Source organism: Erythrolamprus reginae, chromosome 4, assembly GCF_031021105.1.
Source record: "Erythrolamprus reginae isolate rEryReg1 chromosome 4, rEryReg1.hap1, whole genome shotgun sequence".
Classification (NCBI taxonomy): Eukaryota; Metazoa; Chordata; class Lepidosauria; order Squamata; family Dipsadidae; genus Erythrolamprus; species Erythrolamprus reginae.
In genome coordinates, this window is record NC_091953.1 from 28932872 (window position 1) to 28948350 (window position 15479).

General features: G+C 43.4%; 2 protein-coding genes across 6 annotated transcripts in view; one reads left to right on the forward strand and one right to left on the reverse strand.

The window, feature by feature from the left end:
- Positions 1-15479, forward strand: part of NBEA (neurobeachin) — a 428967-nt gene that overhangs the window by 239109 nt on the left and 174379 nt on the right. For all 5 annotated transcript variants that reach the window (XM_070749903.1, XM_070749906.1, XM_070749905.1 and 2 more), the window contains one exon: positions 1811-1947. In XM_070749903.1, the coding sequence (XP_070606004.1) occupies positions 1811-1947 (137 nt within the window). The remainder of the gene's footprint in view (positions 1-1810; positions 1948-15479) is intronic.
- MAB21L1 (mab-21 like 1) lies at positions 3688-5499 on the reverse strand. The gene has a single exon (XM_070751702.1). It carries the CDS (start codon positions 5420-5422, stop codon positions 4343-4345), a length of 1080 nt encoding a protein of 359 aa, XP_070607803.1. The 5' UTR covers positions 5423-5499; the 3' UTR covers positions 3688-4342.

The following is a 15479-nucleotide window of genomic DNA, read 5'->3' on the forward strand; positions in this document are numbered from 1 at the left end:
GTGTGTTTGTTTGTGTGTGGAGGCGGTGGCTGCCACTAGGAGGAAAGTTAGCATGGAAATCACGGCTGAGGCACTCCGCGTCAAGCCAGCTGGAAGGGGGCACGCGAGTTAAGTGGGTGGTGAGAAGTGGGCCTCCAGAAACCCGTGAGTCTCCGTGGGAGAGGGAGCGCTCCATTGCGGCTCTGAGGCCAGCCCGTCACTTTAGCCAGAAAAAAAAAAAAAGGCTGGCAACTTAACCCAGCCGCTGGCAGAAAGACACACATTTTAAAGAAACACATTAGACATTTGATTTTTAAAAAATTTATTCCCCGGTCCCCAGACTAAGGAAACTGGATTCGGCAGGAAGAGGTGCTTTCACTGGGCGATTCTTAAGTTAGTCTAGCTTCTAGAAGGTATTATATTTCGGATTTCTTGAATCTGGATTGATTTATCCCTTTCATTTTAGGGTTGCAGCCTTAACTTCGATCCTGATTCTTGTCTCAGTTTTTCAATAACGTTATTCATAGATGGAATATATCATATAATAATACAATTACTCAGCGAAATCCGTGGGCTTTGATTCCCTCTTGTCGTGCTATATTTACATCTTGTTGGTAGCAAATAATCATTGCTGTCTTATCCGAGAATAATTCTGTAAAGCGTTTTCCTATTCTTACAATTGTTACAAACAACCGCTACTTAGTTTCAGGATTCCCCGGTTAAGATAAACTTGATTGCGTTTCGCTCACGTTTATTTGGAAATAAGACTTCATGAAACCGGCACACGTTTCTGTCAAAATCATCCTTTATGTTTAGGAAATCAAATTAATTCTGTTAAAGATAAGTAAGTTGGTTGTTTCCCCCCCCCCAGTGGTTTTCTGTTTTAAAAATATTTCTGCCAGAAACCAGATTTTAATGCCACGCTTTCCATTTTTACTCGGAAGTAAGTTCTGTTGAGCTTAGTCCCAGGAAAGGTGGCAGCCTGTTTAGAAATTAAATGGTAGCGGCTACGAAAATAAATTTTGGCATCTTGGGAGAAAAATCGATTTGTGATCCCCTCCCTCCGTGTACTGTAATAGCTACTTTTTTTTTTTTACAAATATGTGAGGACACCCACACAAACAAAACAACATCAGAAGCCTTGCAGAAGATTCCATAAGTGTTGAAAACGAGCCTTGAGTAAAGTGAGAGATAATTTAAAAATTAAAATATGCCCTTGCTCATAGGCCACTGTAATGTCCTTCGGGCGTTGGGAGGCACATAGATTAAATAAACAAATTAATAAATTAATGATGAACTGATTTTGGAACTAAAAGATACTTTGAGGGAAAGAAGCACAATGATGTGCCCCAAAGACACATTTCCTTGTGTGTGCAATCACACTTGGCGAAGAAAAAAATTCTATTTTATTCTATTAAAGACAACCCTGATTTTACTGCAGTCATCTTCAGTTTGGCTACTAACTCGTTTTGATAAGATAACCTAAAAGAACCAAGATTCATAAAACATATCCGGTTCTTTATTTTCACACGAAAGGATACTTCCACAACCGGATTCTTCAGTCTTGGGAAAGTCCGAGGTCTCGCCTCGAGTTGGGGTCAGAAGACCCAGGCGATCTGGTTTCTTCTCCCGTCGTCCTTGGGTCGCAGCACCCTTGAGTTACTCGGAAGTAAAGTTACTCGGCCTTTAGGAAAACCCGCAGCATAACCAGCTCCCCCGTAAAGCCGCGCTTTACATGTTCACCAAAGCAAAGGGAAAAAACGGAGCAGGGCGCGCAACCCTGCCTTCCGAATCGCCGCCTCCTGACCTCGCCGCTCTTTTGGTCTTGCAGGGCCCGTGGTCCTCAGCACCCCGGCGCAGCTGATAGCCCCGGTGATAGTGGCCAAGGGGACGCTTTCCATCACCACCACCGAGATCTACTTCGAGGTGGACGAGGATGATCCGGCCTTCAAGAAAATCGACCCAAAAGTGAGTAAGAAAAGCGCGCCCGGAAGGGAGAGAGCGGCGTGGAGGGGCGGTTGGCTTCAAACTCTCAACTTGAAGAAGGTTGAACAGGCTGGTGATGGGGGGTGGGGTGGGGAGGAACCGTCCACTGCTCTTACCCCCCCCCCCTTCCTTCCTCCTGGATCTATGACGGGTATAAAATCCACGACTTTTTCCTCCTTTATCAGTCTCCTCCTGACCCTTCCCCGCACCAATCCTGCCAGCCTGGAGTCTTTTGAGCAAATGTGGGCACTTTTCGCTGTTAAGCCAACTGTTTGGGGAGATTGCCCACACACTCACACACACACACACAGTGCAGACCCGACTGTTCAACTGTAGAACCGCAGGCCGGGTGCTTCCTTAGAACGGGGAGAAAATACCCCCCCCTCGTTTCGACTCGGGGACCTGGTTTTCGGAAGTGGGGGGGGGGGTGCGCTCCAGAGGGAGAGGAAGGAGGAGTGGTTGAACTGGGCTTGGGTTGGAAAGCGGAGCCGGGTATCTCGCTCCATCCCCCGAGAGCGAAAGCAAGATAGTCCTTGCCTTTTAAAGCCGACCCAGCGGCGGTAATGCCGTAAAGCAGGAGCCGTCCCTCCCTCCAGCCCCCTCCCAGTTGTCCTCCCCCCCCCCCCACGCCCTTACATGGCACGAACGGTGTGAAAGGAGTAATTGCATGTCTGGGAGTCGCCTCCGTATAAAATGCTATTATTCTAAACCTTCATTAAACGCGGGTTTAAGAAAAGGTGCCAAATTGCGATGGTGTAGCAAAGTAAGGCTGCGTTTCAGTGGGCGTTTCTTGTTTGCCTTTGGTTCTTGAAAGCGGAGTCGGGATTAGCTGGGGTTCGGCTGCTTGCTTCCTGTAATTTGGGCCCTTGGATTTTACGCGTGATCTACCTCGGGAAGAAAGACTCGTCCATCCCTGCAAGCTTCTGTGCTTACAGGGATAGCGCCGAAGGCCTGGTGAATGCGCCCTGGTCCGTAGAAGCCAGCGGTTGTTTTTCCCGGTTGCAAAACTGGCTGGTGACCAGCGTAATGGGCTTTTAAGTTCAAGGAAGAATGAGCCATAACCTTGGGAGCTGTTAGGTCGATCTTTGCCCTCTATATCAATTTCACAGGTTTCCCCTCCCTTTTCTTGAAGTGCTAATTTTGTGGCCGACTAGGCCTCCAAGAGCTACAGATTCTGAGAAAAAAAACAAAGCAGCCAAGTTAAGGCAGTCTGGTAAATCCTTGGTGAGCAGATTTATTTCCTAAGAGGTCGTAAAAATGTTACTCGGTTAATTACCACACCGTCCTGTATGGCAGATAATGATGGGGGGTCTGAAACCCGTTTTGGGGCTGTTATCCCTTTTTAAAAAACAACAACCCATAAGTAAAATGCCACCGGAGATTTAATTTAGGTGCCTTGGGAAACGCAGTACCATCCCATATTGAATCCAGCATTGAAAGCTTTGCCCGTGTTTCTTTTACTTGTATTTATTCATTTGTAATTAAATAAAATCAACAACAGAAATTTAAATCACAAAAAAAGTAATTATCCAGTGTATCTCAAGTGCATTTCCCCTCCCCCCAATATATAATTCCAATATTCACAATTATATAGACAAGGTCAAAATTTTCTTCTGAATATATTTAAATAACATTTCAAGTATATTTATGGAATGTTACAAAGAGAACAAGCAATAATATTTGAAACCAAAAATGTAAACTTTTTAAAGCGTAGACGAGAAACGTTACCGTGATTTTAAAAAATGTACCTTTCGAAAAGGGTATATATCTTCTGGAGCGGAAAAAGGTCTTGAAGTATCCAACAATGGCCATTTAAACTTTTTTTTTTCACCAATTCACAAAAAACACTGATAAACATCCACAATTTCAAAAGACAATGCGAGATCACAATATTCCATACAATGTTTTGAAATGTACAGGGGCCGAAGGGGAAAGGGGGAGACAACCGCGTTTGGCTTGTTTTGCTTTTTGTTTTTTCTTTGTTCGGGTAGCCTGGCACGCAAAAAAAGAAAGAAAGAAAGAAAGAACGGAAAAAATGAAAATACTGGCCTGGTTAAATATAATCCCCCCGGTCTGGTTTCTGTTCAAGCAATGCTCGCGGGCAGAGGCTGAAGTGTAGCCGCTATTATTGCCTCTCCCCAGGTGATAATAACACTCGTTTTGTTTTCCCGAACCGGGAGGCGGACGCCGGGGTTTGGTGACAAGTCGTAACCCTTGCGGTGCGCTTCGCCTGTGGGGACGGCCCTCTTCCTTCGGGTTGCAGGCTCTCCGGCGTTTTTACGCGTGGCAGCACCTGAGTTTTTCCCCCCCACAGAATCCTCGCAAGAGAAGGAGGCGCACTGAATAAAGATGATGGCTGCGTCTCCCCGGAGCCCCCCTAAAGTTTCTCCAAACTTTTGGGGTTGGTGAGTATTTCCCTCGCCAACCGCCACGTTTGTTTGGCCGCGTTTTCCAAGGCGGAGTGGGGCTTCCCTTGGAAGAGATCTAAGTTAGGCAAGAAATAATGCGGGCACCGCCTGCACTGGAGGCAGGAGATGAGCTGCAGCAAAATCCCGTTGAGGCGGTCGCCCAGGCAGGACTCGTCCCAGTCCGATTCCCGCGGGTGCTTCTCGCACTCGTAGGAAACCAGTGTCTTCATGTTGTAGTTGTTGAGGGGCTGGCCGGGCAGCTCCAGGTGGCGGTCCCGCAGCGTCTTGAGGACCGAGAGGCATTTCTTTCGGCACCCGCCCATCTGGAGCCGGTTCTCGGCCTCGGCGAACTGCAAGACCCAGGCGTCGCTCTCGGCCGAGCTCTGCTTGCCCGCCAGCGAGTGGCATTCCTTGGAGAGGAGGTTGAAGCCTTCGGCTTTGACCTCGGCCACGCGGTTCGGGCCCGGCCAGGGGATGTGAGGCAGGGGCCAGTGGGCCGCGCTTCTGGGCCAGATCCCGGTGCACTTAAAGGCCGGCGTGATCTGCACCACGTAGCGATCCCGGATGCGCAGCTTGACCTCGCTGGTGTCCGCCACCATCTTCACCACGTCGCGGTAGCTGCATTTGTCCACGGCTTGGGCCACCAGCGTCTGGAAGCGGGAGCGGATCTTGCGGGCCGAGAGGTAACCCGAGGCCGTGATGAACTCCACCCAGAGGGACATGCTCCTCTTGCGCCCGTCGCTCAGCTTCAGCACCGCGCAGCCGGGCAGCGAGCCGTCGTCCACGAAGTTGAAGACGCCCATCTGGTTCAGGTAGAGGACCACTTCGAACTCGGTGGGCGAGATGACCTCCAGGCCCTCGTAGCGGTTGTCCATCTCGTTCAGGGAGCTGATGAAGCGCGGCTCCTGCACCTCCACCTCCTTCAGCACGTCCGAGACCACTTTGCAGACTTCGCGGATGGTTTTGGCGATGGCCGCTTTGCGCGCTTGGCATTTCTCGTTGTAGTACTTGTTGAGGTGGTAAACCAGCTTGGCCTGGGCTGCGATCATGTTGGGGCAGAGATCCGGGTTGTAGACCGGAGTCTCGCAGTACGCTGTGGGATCCAATGCTGCTGCTAAGGCTGGAGCCAACTTCAGAGGAGAAGCGAGGCTGTCTTTACGCACGGAAACCTAACCAGGAGGTTAGGGAGAAAGGGGGGAAAAAAGGAGGCGGAGGCGGCGGAGGCGGAGGCGTTTCTGCTCTTTTCCAGCTATTTTTCCCCCCTTCCCCTTGTTCTGGACAGACCTCTGATCCTTATCAAGCGCACGCCCTCCCTTCGAGGTGCTCAGGTGGTTGCCGTTTAGAGGAGCAAAATGCGTGGAAATCTGCTGTTAGGGAAAAGGAAAAGTTTTTTTGTAAAAAGTTTGCACAGCTTTAGCGAGCCTTCCACCAGTCTGAATGACGCCTCTGGATACATATATTGACGCGAGCTTCCCTCGGAGTAGCGACCATGCGGGCAAGGTGGCTAGATCGCCAAGGAAGAGCCGGTGCTTTCGTCTTTCGTGTGTGTGTGTAGCAGAAGAAGAGGAAGCTGGCTGTTGGTTTGTATAAGAACCCAGATGCACTCGCGTGGAAATTATAAAGGCAGGGCCAGGCAGGCGGGCGGCCAATCGCCACTGGGCTCGTCACGGCAGCCTCTTTTCAGCTCCAGCCCGGTTAATTAATCCCTCTCTTGGCGGCAAAAGACAGAAACGCACAAAGTAAAGGTAGGGGGGCTTGGTGGCACAGAACCCACCAGCCGAGCCAGGCCGCCTTATCTATCCACGGGGGAATGGATCGAGAGGGCGTTTAAAGGCGGCGGCGCCGCCAGGAAAAAAGACTTGGAGAACTCCAAAGGCGGCAGCCAGAGCCGTTTTTCTGGCGCAAACGGGACTGCAAGGTGTCACAAGCCCACCGCCGTTGGACCACTTGGAGAAGAGGTTCGCTGTTGGAGAGAAAGAGAGTGGGGAGGAGAGGGCCCCTCTGCTTTGCTGAACAGGGCTCCACTGGCGCTGCCTTCATAACCGTTGGAAATGGCCAGGACAGTTTTCCGCCAGTTCAGCTGAGGAGTCTTAGTGTTAAGAAGTTTCCTAACCTTGACCTCAGGTGCCAAGAGGAGCCTTCCCTGCTCTCAGAGCCCGGTTAAATAGAAGAGCGATTGGACGGCTCTCCATCGATCGGATGCAAATGTGGTCGCCTTAAGATTGCCAGAAGGCGGACGAGACGTATCCCGTGGACGACCGGGTTTGGTCAAATTTTCTGGACTGACCTTCTGAAGCCGCGCACCTTAGCGCTCAGCGCGATTTGCGTTCGCTAGTGATTTAGGTGCATTGTTTTTCTTCTGGTTAAGGGTATCTGCAAAGAGACGCTGAGTGTTTCCGGACAAAGCTGGGGGGAAAAATCTTTTTTTCCCCCACGATCCGAAATGGCCGGTCTACCCTCGTGTGAATTCGGGACGAACTAAAAGGACACACGTGTGGCGCAGGGGGTGGGCCGGATGTAGTGGAGCTCATCCTGGCATTGGGCCTGGGCGGCGTTTCTCTCCGCAGGAAGCATCCCAAGAAGGAGCTGAAGCGGGGCATAAATTTGTACGACGCCCTCCCAGCATAGCAGTTCGTTTACGGGGCGCCGGTCTCAGAAAACCGGTTCCCTAGGAGGGGAGGTGACCTGCGGGAGCGCCCGGGACTTGGAGGGGTTTTTCGAAATCCCCGAGGGCCGCTTAAGGTCAGCATCCCTTTTATAAAAACGCTATCCGGAAAGCGGCGGGCGCGCATCAAGCCCTGGAAATCAGCGCGCCCTTCTTCCACTGTGTAAAATCGGGGGCTCCCCGGGCAAACGGCCTTGAGCCTTCAGGTCCCGTTTCATTTTCTCCTGGATGCTGGTGGAAAAAGCAAAACAGGCTTACGTTGCGCTCAGACTTGCGGGGGCTTATTTCCCTCCCTAAAATTGCATTCGTGGTGTAATTTGGATAGGATTCAAGCCCTCGGACGCACCGCTGGAGCCCTATTTTCCTCCTTTCCAAAGCGCCCCGACTTGGGAACCCCCGAGGTTCTGATCGTGGAATCTCAACCCAACGGTCCGAGGCGAGCGCGCGTGGGCAGGCACCGAACGGTTCGGCCTGGAAGAGGCTAACCCTTCTCAACCGCCCGCCGAGAGCGCGCCGGCCTTGTGAAAGCGCCTTCCAGCCGAGCCTCGGCGGGGTTCACTGATCGCCGGACGGGGGGAGGCTGGATGGAGAGAGCCACGTTTTCCCCGAAGCGGCGGCTTCGGATCTCTGAGCGCCCTTTCCCCGCTGTTTAAAGGACCGCCGGGTAGGAAAATGACAGCAAGGCGCTTCCCAAACCAAACTGGACCAGCTGGCAGCGGCTTCCCATCGGGACCCGGGCAGGGGTTTCCATTGGCGACTCCTCCCTACCACTGCTTTCCTCCCCAACCTCCCCAAAAGTCGGCGCTTGACTTTCTGGCCTGCCCCGGAGAGTCCCCGCCAACAGGTGAAGAAGGGGCGCTCTGGAAGACGCTGCCCATCCAAGAATTGCGAGCTCTTATTTGGCCACTTGGCTCTAAGCGCGTCAGGCCTTTACCCAGGAAGATGCTTTTTTTTTTGCCTGCCGGGCCGAGGACCGACCGACCGACCGGCCCGGCTGGATTTGAGCTGGCCGATGGACTTACAGCTCTCTCCTCTGGGTGGAGAGGTGGATTCGCGCTCGAGCTTTTGGGCAGAGCGCAGGGCCCGGGCCTGCGGAACCCGAGGGAGGTCTCTACTAGAGCGCGCTTCTGCAGTTGCCTCCGCTTTCTGAGGTAGCAGGGCTTTCAGATTTGCCTTCGCCAATGGCCAGCTTTTTGCTTGAAAACCGAAATTGGTACGTGACACCAGCCGGCTATTTAGATTCTCTTCTCTGAGATGTGAAGCAAATCTCTAAGAACTGAAATCTCGAGACATCAGGAGTAATCCTTCCTTCCTTCCTTCCTTCCTTCCTTCCTTCCTTCCTTCCTTCCTTCCTCCCTCCCTCCCTTCTTTCTTTTCCTGGTTGCCTGCTGAGAAAAGGCACACAGTGTGACGCATTGAGTTACATTGACATTGTAGCAAGGCGCAGACCTTAACCTAGGAGTCTAATCAGCCACACTTTAAAATCTGAGATATTTTGCTTTTGGATTGTTAATGTTTGTTGGAATGGGCTTAAGGCTGTCCTGTTATGCTTCCCGGAGGTAAATATTTCTTGCAGGATATATTCTGTAAATACGTTACTGGGGCTTAAAATATAACATGCAAACCATAATTTCTGGGCCTGGGCAATCAAACTGGATTGCTAAGCGTTTGATAGCTTAAATTGCAGTCTTTATATGCTGAAGAGCCTTCTCGGTGGGCCTTATTTCTAGCTAAATATGCATATCCCGCTGCTGTTACCAAATCCTCTTGAGATCTCTTAGTCAAGGTCTGTACATCAGGTTTATCTTCTCTTAAGGTTAATTATTATTATTATTTCATCATTTGCCATTACTGATTCAAAAGGTTTTGGTATATTTCAGTGTGCTATTTGAGTCAGGCAGCTCATAAAACAAATACGTTATAAAATACACTAGCTTATTTCCATTTATATGAAATAGCAATGATCATATTAAATTTAAAACATTTAAACAGACACATAAAAGAATTATTAGATATGTAAAACGAGCAGAAATGCCAAATTTAAGATGAACTCGCCATTTATTATTTTAAAATCACTTTAACCCACTAGTCAAATTTTATTAACTTTATTTTATTTTAATTTCATGGAATCAAAACACCAAGAATCACAGTATTTTTCAGCAGTGGATTGGACTCAATAAATGCTTTTCCAAACACATTGTCTTAAAATAATTGTGCATTAGAAATGCTTGTTTGGGACTGATATTCTCACAATTTTAAGCATTATACTTTTTATTTTTCTTTGTGCTACCTGTGTATACCCACTGGATATAAGATTAAGTTTTAATTTTTAGAATCGTGAAGTTTATTATCAAAATAATTGATAAATGTATTATTATGTAAAGAATAAAAGGGATAATTATAGTAAAATGTTATATCCTTTTTTCTCTCTCTCCAGTTGCTTTGACCTGTCTACTTTTGCATGATTATTTGTTGTTAGAATTTCCAGAAATTGATATAAAAATATTTTGTAAAAAAAAATTCTTATAATGTTTCAGAAGCCAAATTTAGTTAAAGATACATGCACACTGTTTACATTTATAACACATTTTCCATATTGTGTAGTTGTGATTCTACACATTCGTACTCATGGGTTTTTTTAATAACTGTCTATAAAACTGAGGAGACAGCACATAAAGTGAGTTATTAAATTATTTATCCCAGTTGATGCAGTGTGTTTGAAAGCTCATTGAATGTGTTTGATTTTAACTGGGTTTTCTTCTTTTCATAATTCATACCCCTGCCACCACAATAAATTTATTTTTTGCAATAAATTAAACAAACACATATCTGCAGACGATTCATTTTATTATTTTTTCCAAAATAAAATAAACACAAATGTATCTTCCAAGCACATTTGGTGATTCTTCTGATCTTTTAAAAAAAATATATTTAATTACTTGCATTTTTCAAACAGAGCCCTGTTCAAAGCCATTTTAAAAGGTTTTTTGGGTGTATAATGTTTAAAAATGTATACCGTATCAGCAGTAAATATGCATAATTACATTACTTTGTACATATATGTATTTGGTGTCTAAAACAGTTCAGGTTGTGTTTCAGTGTTCTTCTACAGGTTAAGATACTGTGTAATTATAGTTGTTCAAACTCAGGATTCTGTTACAGAGACACCCAAGAAAGAAACCACCTTCCATTCCCCAAAGAGTAAGCATAGCAAATCTTTCATGTATGCCATTCATCTTTGGAAATAAAGTTTACTCAGCTTTCTACATTGTGACTCTGTTTGAGTTAAGTGATGAAAAGGGTACTTCCCATTCAGTTTGGCTAAGAAGTACAGTATTCATATCTTCTTTACCCCCAATTACAGCGTGGTAGTAAAGTTCAGAACCAGCTATTGCTTTATGTTTCCCTCTTTTAGCTCACGTTATGATCACTATTACAGTGTAGTCAAGGGGGGAAAATATCATAAAACTCACCTTATACACATTTAGAGAGAGAGAGAGAGATCTATCCGTATCTTGCATTTTTGAAGCGCAACATTCCCCGTCCAACACCCACCCACCCCCCGCCCTCATTAAAATCCTGATTCTGTCTTGTCTCAGATGATCCTTGAAAAACACAGATACTACATTTTCTTTCGTGGACTGTGTAGCTCAAATGAGTTTTGGGACTATAGATAATCCACAGTAATAGTGCTGCTCCAATTCATAGACGTTAACTACGGCCTTCTATCAAAATTCTCATTATAATTCAGGATGACATTTATATTCGATTTATCTAATACTGGGTGCAGGTTGGGAACAGTCACTCATGTATGAAAGTTCTAATTCTTCTCTGAAATAAAAAAATAGTGTGTATCGTTGGAATAATTTTTAACCTAAACAATTCTTTGCACAAAGTTACATTTACAAAAAAAAAGTGAAAAAAAGATATATATATATTTTTGTTTGTTTGTTTGTTTGTTTGTTTGTTTATTTATTTGTTTGTTTGTTTGTTTAATTAATTAATTAATTAATTAATTAATTAATTTGACTTGTATGCCTCCCAATCCCAAAAGACTCAGGGTGGCTCCAAGGAAAGTATTGAAGATTTCAGTATAAGCAATCCAGCAATGACATTTAAGAATCCTGCTTTGAGAAAGCTCAAGTGGTCACTCAAATCTGAAGGGATTAGTTTCCTTTAATCTATTGCATCTGCAGTAGGTCACCCAACAAAAATTTTAGTGCTGTTTTATATTATAGAAATATATGTTTGTGTGTGTGTGTGTGTGTGTTTGTTTTTGTAGATTTTCATGGGTATATGTATGTAGATTGTTCTGAGTAGATTAATTGAAGAAAAATAAAGTCATTGCTTTTGAAATCACTAGCTTCTGAGTATACTGTAATTGAAAGAAGTTGTGTACATGAAGTCCTAGTAAAACTTTTGTTACGTTAATTCAAGTGTTGTCTTTCTTTAAATCTTTAGTAGATAGAATATCATTTTTTGAATAAATTATCCATTTATAAATCAGCTAGAGAGATTTGTCCATAATTTTATTGTAAAAATAAAAAAATCTTCCTACATAAATCTGTAGAATTATACCCTTAAATATATACAGAAATATATTCATGTATTCTGATAGTCTTTCATATTCAAAATAATCTGTTATGAGTATTTAATTTTATATATGATAAACAGTCAATATTATTAAATAAAATGCAAGATAGAAAGATAATCAACAAAACACTGCTATTAAAATTTGTTGGTACCAGTATATTCAGTATTTATATGACACAAACAAAATATTTAAAAGTTATATTTATGTAGTTATTTACCAAGCACATCTAAATTATATTAAAATAACCAAAATATCTTTAATATTCCCATGGCATGTCACAACTTTTGAGCACCTCTAATGTTTGGGAATTGAAAGTTGAAAAATTTAACGCGCCCTAATTTGTTTTTATGAGATAGGCCCCACCAATTTTTCGCTTTGTTTTATGGCAACTATTTTTGAAATGTAGGGACATTCCAAATGTGGTATATAAAATAATAGAAATATATTTACTTCTTAAAGCACTGAAATTTCACAAGACTAGCGAAATCAACTTTGTGTAATTTACCAGCTCTAAAGTATCTACAATTTTTATGGCTGAGTTCAGAGAAGAGCAACAAAAATGGTAAGGGTTTACGACGTTAAATCCTATGGTTAAAAGAACTTGATGTACTTAGTTTAAATAAAGGAAAGCCAAGGTCATGATCATACTTTTCCAATACATGAAGGGATGTCACAGGGCAGGCTATGTGAATGTTTTCTCTATAGCTAAGGCTATAGGCTAAGACCAATTAGTGAAATCTTAAGGGAGACAGATCCAAGCTTGAGACAAGGAGGAGGTTTCTATGAGAATTTCTAAGCAGCCCGCCAACTGAGATTGTGTTTGCTCCATCATTGGAAGTTTTCTAGACTTTTGAAACAAGTAGCCACTTCTCTATGGTATGAGAATACAGTGGTACCTCATCATACGAATTTAATTGGTTCCAGGAGGAGGATCGTAAGGTGAAAAGTTTGTAAGATGAAACAATGTTTCCCATAGGAATCAATGTAAAAGCAAATAATGTGTGCAAATCCTTCCGGAAAATCCCAAACTTTAGAAGGGAGGCGAACAGAGGGCAGGGAGGAGCAGCTAAAGGGGGCGGGTGGAAGAAGCAAGGCTAGGCTAAAGGGTGAGTGGGAAGGAAGAAAGGCAAGGGGGCGCCCCTCCCTTTTCTTTCTTCAAAAGACACCGTTTCAGTGCCTCTGCAAGCACGTTGTTCTCTGCAAAAAATTTCCTCCCCCAAGCTGCCCCTCCCTCCTCCCTTTTCTTTCTTAAAAAGACACCCTTTCAGTGCCTTTGCAAGCAGGTTGTTCTGTGCAAAATCTTTCCTCCCCCAAGTTGCCCCTCCCTCCTCCCTTTTCTTTCTTAAAAAGACACCCTTTCAGTTCTTTTGCAAGCACGTTGTTCTCTGCAAAATGTTTCCTACTCCAAGCAGCCCCTCCCTTTTCTTTCTTCAAAAAAGGGGAAAAAAAGAAACCCCTTCATCCCAGCAGCGGCGGCTTGGGTTCGTAAGGTGAAAATAGTTCGGAAGAAGAGGCAAAAAAATCTTAAACACCGGGTTCGTATCTTGAAAAGTTTGTTAGAAGAGGCGTTCGTAAGATGAGGTACCACTGTATTAGAATTCCTGCACTAACAAGATGTTGAAAGATAATATCCAATATCCTTTACAACTTTAATTTTTGTTGCTAATAAAAATATATGGAGTGGTTGCCATTGATTTTGAAATAAACTGCCCCATAGATTGCCTTCTTTTAATGTGAAATATTGTAATAAAAAAGCTCATGCAATTGTTTCATATCACAAAGCTTCGGGGTTTCAAGTAAAAAGCTATTTTGATTCTTGTTTCTTAATTGTATAATGAAATATAAGATTTACAGCTTGAAATCTATAAAATATATTTTCAAGATTTATCCCATGCATATTATATTTCCACTGAACCTAGTTACATTTATTCCTGAATACATAGGCTTATGCCATCAGTATCTAAAATTTACTAGTTCTGAAAAGTTGCAAGGTAGAAAATATAATTTAAATTAGTTTAGTAGTCTTAAATATTAATGGATTTAGTGTGCATTTCAAAAGCCTTTGTGTTACTTCTCCATTCACATAAGTGTTGTGGTCACAAACCAAACTAAAGAACAAAAATTGTCAACCATGAATGCTATGGAATCATAAGTCCTAAAGCATGTTTAAACTGAAAATGGCTGCCTCTTCTAAGTCTCAATAGCACTAGTAGACATTTATTGGACATTATGGTACTTAATATCTGAGAATGCTTAAAATTAAAACACTGGCAAAAGAATGTGCTAATGGGTCACTTCTGTGCTGGCGTTACATTATTAATTAATATAAGAACAGTAGCTTTTAACTGATTTTCATATACTGTGATGTAGTCTTAGTTAAAATACAGAGAACAAAGGGGCCACTATAATAATCTTTTTTCCATCTTTGAAAGTGAATTATCACTAGCCATTACAAATCATGCTTAGGAGACAGTTTCAATGTATCAACTACAGTATAAAGAATGATACACAGCAAATAGCTTTCTCCAGAAGGCATTTTCTTTTTCTTGTTTGCTTAGATATAGGTCCTTCTGGAGCCAAAGAAATCATTGCAAGATAAACGAGCATAGGATTATAGTTTTAATACCTTTTCAAAAATGCCCAGTATTGGTGGATTTAAACATTTCCCAGCACTGGGAAACATTATGATGAAGAACCTCAGCAACTGAAAGAAGGAAGAACCTCAAAGACTAAAAGAAAGTTTATTATAATTCAGCGAAGCAGATTAGTGCCAGAACAGTTGTCATGCTTCAAATATTATGCATGGGTTTCAGGAATATTTTTTAAAATATCATTTAATCTTTTTATTTAAAACACTTCCTCAAAAACAAACATACCAGGTTTCAACCAAGCAGAAGTGTCACATATAGTAAATGTACAACACAAACTTGTTCTAAACAACTTTTAAAGTAGGTCGATAAGCAGTTAGAAAAAGAAATGCCATGTCCCATTTTCTTCTGTTACTAACTGGGTGAACTACAAGTCAACCATGAATTTCAGGGTGTCAGAATAAGCCTTCTGCCGCACGAATCCCAGCGACCGGTTAGGTCCCACAGAGTTGGCCTTTTCCGGGTCCCGTCGACTAAACAATGTCATTTGGCGGGACCCAGGAGAAGAGCCTTCTCTGTGGCGGCCCCGACCCTCTGGAACCAGCTCCCCCCAGATATCAGAGTTGCCCCCACCCTCCTTGCTTTTCGCAAGCTCCTTAAAACCCACCTCTGTTGTCAGGCATGGGGGAATTGAATTTTTTTCCCTTCCCCCTAGGCTTATAGAATTTATACATGGTATGCTTGTTTGTATGATTGGTCTTTCAAATTGGAAATTTTTTAGATTATTTTTTAATATTAGATTTGTTACATTGTTTACTTTGTTGTTAGAGGGGCGGCATACAAATCTAATAAATAAAATAAATAAATAATAAAATATATAAAAAATAAAGTATATTGGAGACTGCTAATTTCGTATATACTATCTCTAGGAATTTGATAGCTGTGCTGAGAATGTTACCGGTATCTAAACAATTATGTTTAAAACCTGAAGTTAGCATCAAATGTTTCGTTATTTATTTCTTTAATATTCCATGTCAAATAAGCTGCACCATGCTTTCATTTTCAGGTTTTTTTTTCCTTTTTAGTATGAAACTGGTAACTTTTATTGGCATTATCTCTGGATGGTAGATTCCAGAATTACTTCTTTTAGCTTCCTGCAATGAAAACAATATTTCCCTGAAAGTTTGAAAAACTAATGGTTCATTTTTAATAGACTTAGTGTTCACTCTTAATTTCTGTTACACACTATCATACACTCG

Coding starts and splice junctions, on each gene's coding strand:
- MAB21L1 (XM_070751702.1), bottom strand. CDS start 5,422: ATGATCGCAGCCCAGGCCAAGCTGGTTTACCACCTCAACAAGTACTAC.